Raw genomic sequence first — 3,729 nt, forward strand, 5'->3', positions numbered from 1 at the left:
TGATTGGAATATTTAGTACATTTACATTTAAAGTAATAGTTGATAGGTATATAGTTATTGGCATTTTATTAATTTTTTCTGATTGTGTTTGTAGTTCTCTGTTCATTTCTTATTCTCTTGTTCTCTTCTCTTGCGTGTTGATGTCTTTCTATAGTTTTGTGTTTTGATTCCTTTGACTTCGTTTTTTGTATATCTTAATAGATTTTTGGTTTTTGGTTATCATGTGCTTGCTTCATATATACCAATCTATGTTTTTTTTTTTTTATCATCTTTCTAAATATAAAGAGTGGGGTATATTTTTTTCTTTTTCCTCTCTTCCAAACATTTCTTAATGATCTCAGGCTTAAAAAATTATAGTTAAATCAGAATTATAAAAATTACATGGTAAGAGTTGAGAAAGAGTGAAGGGCTAATTTTTGCCTATGAGTTGAGGGTCTTAATCCAGCATATCATACTCCCAATCAAAGAACAAATACAAAAATAAAACACCATGTTATACATAATACAAAGTGTAAATCTACAAACACAAGTGTACTAATTAGTTGTTCCTCAGAAGCACAGTTTTCCTCCTGTCCCTTGTTATGTTTTTTTCACGTCTTAAAAAGTTTGTAGTAACAGTCTCAGCGCAAACAATTTCATGTGAAACCAGAAGCTGTAAAAATAAATTATTTTTTGAAGAAACGTGGGTTCCTCTATCTGCAGCTCAGAACTCATCATGTCGTACTAAGGCCTCACCAAAATCTGTGGCCTGGCTGCCCACAAATAAATCATACTTGTCAACAATCTCCTCCTTGGTAAGCTTGCCATCCTTATTTTGGTCTGACTCATAGACTAGGTGCCTGGCTTCTGCTTCTGCATGATCATAGTCTGAAGGGAGAATCCAGTCTTTAGTCTCTTCCTTGTCCATCTTCCCATCTCGGTTCTTTTTTATTTTATTTAATCTTTATTGTTCAGATTATTACAATTGTTTCTCCTTTTTCCCTCCATAGCTACCCTCCACCCGGTTCCCACCCAACCCTCTGCCCTTACCTCCCCCCCCCCCACTGTCCTCATCCATAGGTGTACGATTTTTGTCCAGTCTCTTCCTGCACCCCCCATACCTTTTTCCCCCTGAGAATTATCAGTCCACTCCCTTTCTATGCCCCTGATTCTATTATATTCACCAGTTTATTCTGTCCCTCAGATTTTTAATTTACTTGATTTTTAGGTTCACTTGTTGATAGATATGTATTTGTTGTTCATAATTTTTATCTTTACTTTTTTCTTCTTCCTCTTCCTTAAGAATACCTTTCAGCATTTCATATAATACTGGTTTGGTGGTGATGAACTCCTTTAGCTTTTTCTTATCTGTGAAGCTCTTTATCTGACCTTCCATTCTGAATGATAACTTTGCTGGGTAGAGTAATCTTGGTTGTAGGTCCTTGCTATTCATCACTTTGAATATTTCTTGCCACTCCTGCCTGGCCTGCATAGTCTCTGTTGAGAAATCAGCTGACAATCATATGGGTGCTTCCTTGTAGGTAATTAACTGTTTTTCTCTTGCTGCTTTTAATATTCTATCTTTGTCTTTTGCTCTTGGCCTTTTAATTATGATGTGTCTTGGTGTGGTCCTCTTTGGATTCCTTTTGTTTGGGGTTCCGTGCGCTTCCTGGACTTGTAAGTCTATTTCTTTCACCATGTGGGGGAAGTTTTCAGTCATTATTTCTTCAAATAGGTTTTCAGTATCTTGCTCTCTCTCTTCTTCTGGCACCCCCATAATTCTGATGTTGGTATGCTTGAAGTTGTTCCAGAGGCTTCTTACACTATCTTCAACTTTTTGGATTCTTTTTTCTTTTTGCTTTTCCGGTTGAGTGTTTTTTGCTTCTTTGTATTTCAAATCTTTGACTTGATTCTTGTGTTTCTCTAGTCTGCTGTTGGGTCTCTGTATAATATTTTTTATTTCAGTCAGTGTATGTTTAATTTCTAGTTGGTCCTTTTTCATATCTTTGAGGGTCTCGTTATATTTATCGGCCTTTTCTAGTATATTCTTGAAAAACCTTATAACCGTGGTTTTGAATTCTATATCCAGTCATTTGTTTTCCTCCATTTCTTTCATTTGTGATCTGTTTCTTTGTCTCCACATTTTCTTTGTCTCCACATTTTCGCTTCCCTGAGTTGGTAGGGTAGCTTTGTGTGCTAGGTTTCCTATATGGCCCTGTGGGTCGGCCTCCCCAGTTAACCTGAGGTGGACACTCTTGGTGCACCCCTTTGTGGACTGTGTGTACAGCCTTGTTGTAGTTAAGTCTTGATTGTTGTTGGTATCACTGGGAGGAATTGACCTCCAGGCCAATTGGCTGTGAGGATCAGCTGTGTCTATGCTGGGAGAAGTTCGGTGCTGGAGACAGCCTTATAGGATCAGACTTGCAAAATTGCAAAAGCCTCTGTGCTCAGCTTGGATGGGGCGGAGTCTCAGGGTGGAACACACAGTCTTGGCTTCCCGTCAGCCCTGCCCTTGCGCACGCGCCTCCAGACCTCTGCCTTCCGCGGCTCCCCTGAGTTTCTGCCTGACAGTCTAGATTTCCCCCGTAAGAGCATGGGTCCCCAGGGGCTCGCCCAGAACTGGGGTTCAGTGCAGTCAGGAGCTGCTGACTCCCTTCCACTAGGGAAAGCCTGCGGCAACCTCCACATTCAGTCTTCTCTATGAGTACTCGTGGGCGCGCGTGCCTCCACACCCCTGTCTGCCGCGTGCCTTTCTCTCTACCTGACAGTCCAGACTCCCCCTGTATGAGCCTGGGTCCACAGGGTTTCACCCGGAACTGGGTTTCAGTGCAGTCGGAACTTGGGTTCAGTGCAGTAATGGGTTTCCTTCCCCCTCCCGCCAGAGAAAGTCAGCCAGGCACTCAGCCGCCCTTCCTCTCTGGGTGCGTGTCTCCATACCTCAGCCCTTTGCCGCTCCTTCTCCGTGAGATTTCCTCTTTCCTTCTAGTTGTAGAATTTTCACTCAGCCAGCCTTCCCATGGTTCTGGATGATGTCCGTTCTGTCTTTTAGTTGTAGTTTTGAAATTGTGTGAGGCAGCAATTTAGGTGCTTACCTATGCCGCCATCTTGGTTTCTCCCATCCCGGTTCTTATCTCAAAACTCAACAAATTGTTCTCTCTCTGTCTTTACCCATTCTGGTTCATCAGCATTTCCATCATGTCTGTACATGTCACCAATATACTCTTCTAGATCAATGAAACCATCAACATTCTTAACTATATCCTCCATTGTTTCCTGTACTACTATCTTTCATGTAATCACAATCTATATCCTCCATTGTTTCCTGTACTACTATATCTTTCATGTAATCATACTCCTCAGGGTGCAGGAAAGCTGTGAATTCCTCCTTTGTGGCAATGAGGTCTCCATCCTTGTCTGCCATTTTAAACCTCCGTTCATCTCTAACCATCATCTGTTTATAGTTAAATCCATCATCAGGGTCTGGGTCATCCAAGTCTTTCCTTGCTCTCTTCTGGTGTCAGCTGATCAAAAAGGTCTTTGCTTCCTCAGCACCCAAGAAGGCATCATGGTCATAATCAAAACTCTGAGCATCATTGTGAACCTTGTCACTGAGCTGAGGCTCATGATGTACACGGTCCTTCTTTTCTGTGGGCTTGCTCACGGCAAAGACTGTGCACAGGAACAGGCACATAAGAAATTGTCGCAGGTCCGTGGTAATCAGATCTTTTCTCCTAACACCAGAGCCCAAGG

The 3,729-nt window shown here is 41.8% G+C and overlaps 1 protein-coding gene across 1 annotated transcript; it reads right to left on the reverse strand.

Annotated features, from left to right (window-relative positions):
- Window positions 1-703: 703 nt before the first annotated feature.
- LOC308253103 (calumenin-like) lies at window positions 704-3,466 on the reverse strand (the record flags this gene model as incomplete). The annotated part of the gene is made up of 3 exons (XM_080678176.1): window positions 3,280-3,466; window positions 3,119-3,233; window positions 704-941 (listed from the first exon to the last, which is right to left on the reverse strand). Exons 1-3 carry the CDS (start codon window positions 3,428-3,430, stop codon window positions 704-706), a joined length of 504 nt encoding a protein of 167 aa, XP_080534302.1. The 5' UTR covers window positions 3,431-3,466.
- Window positions 3,467-3,729: the final 263 nt, after the last annotated feature.

Source organism: Plecotus auritus (genome assembly GCF_963455305.1).
Source record: "Plecotus auritus genome assembly, chromosome: 7".
Classification (NCBI taxonomy): domain Eukaryota; kingdom Metazoa; phylum Chordata; class Mammalia; order Chiroptera; family Vespertilionidae; genus Plecotus; species Plecotus auritus.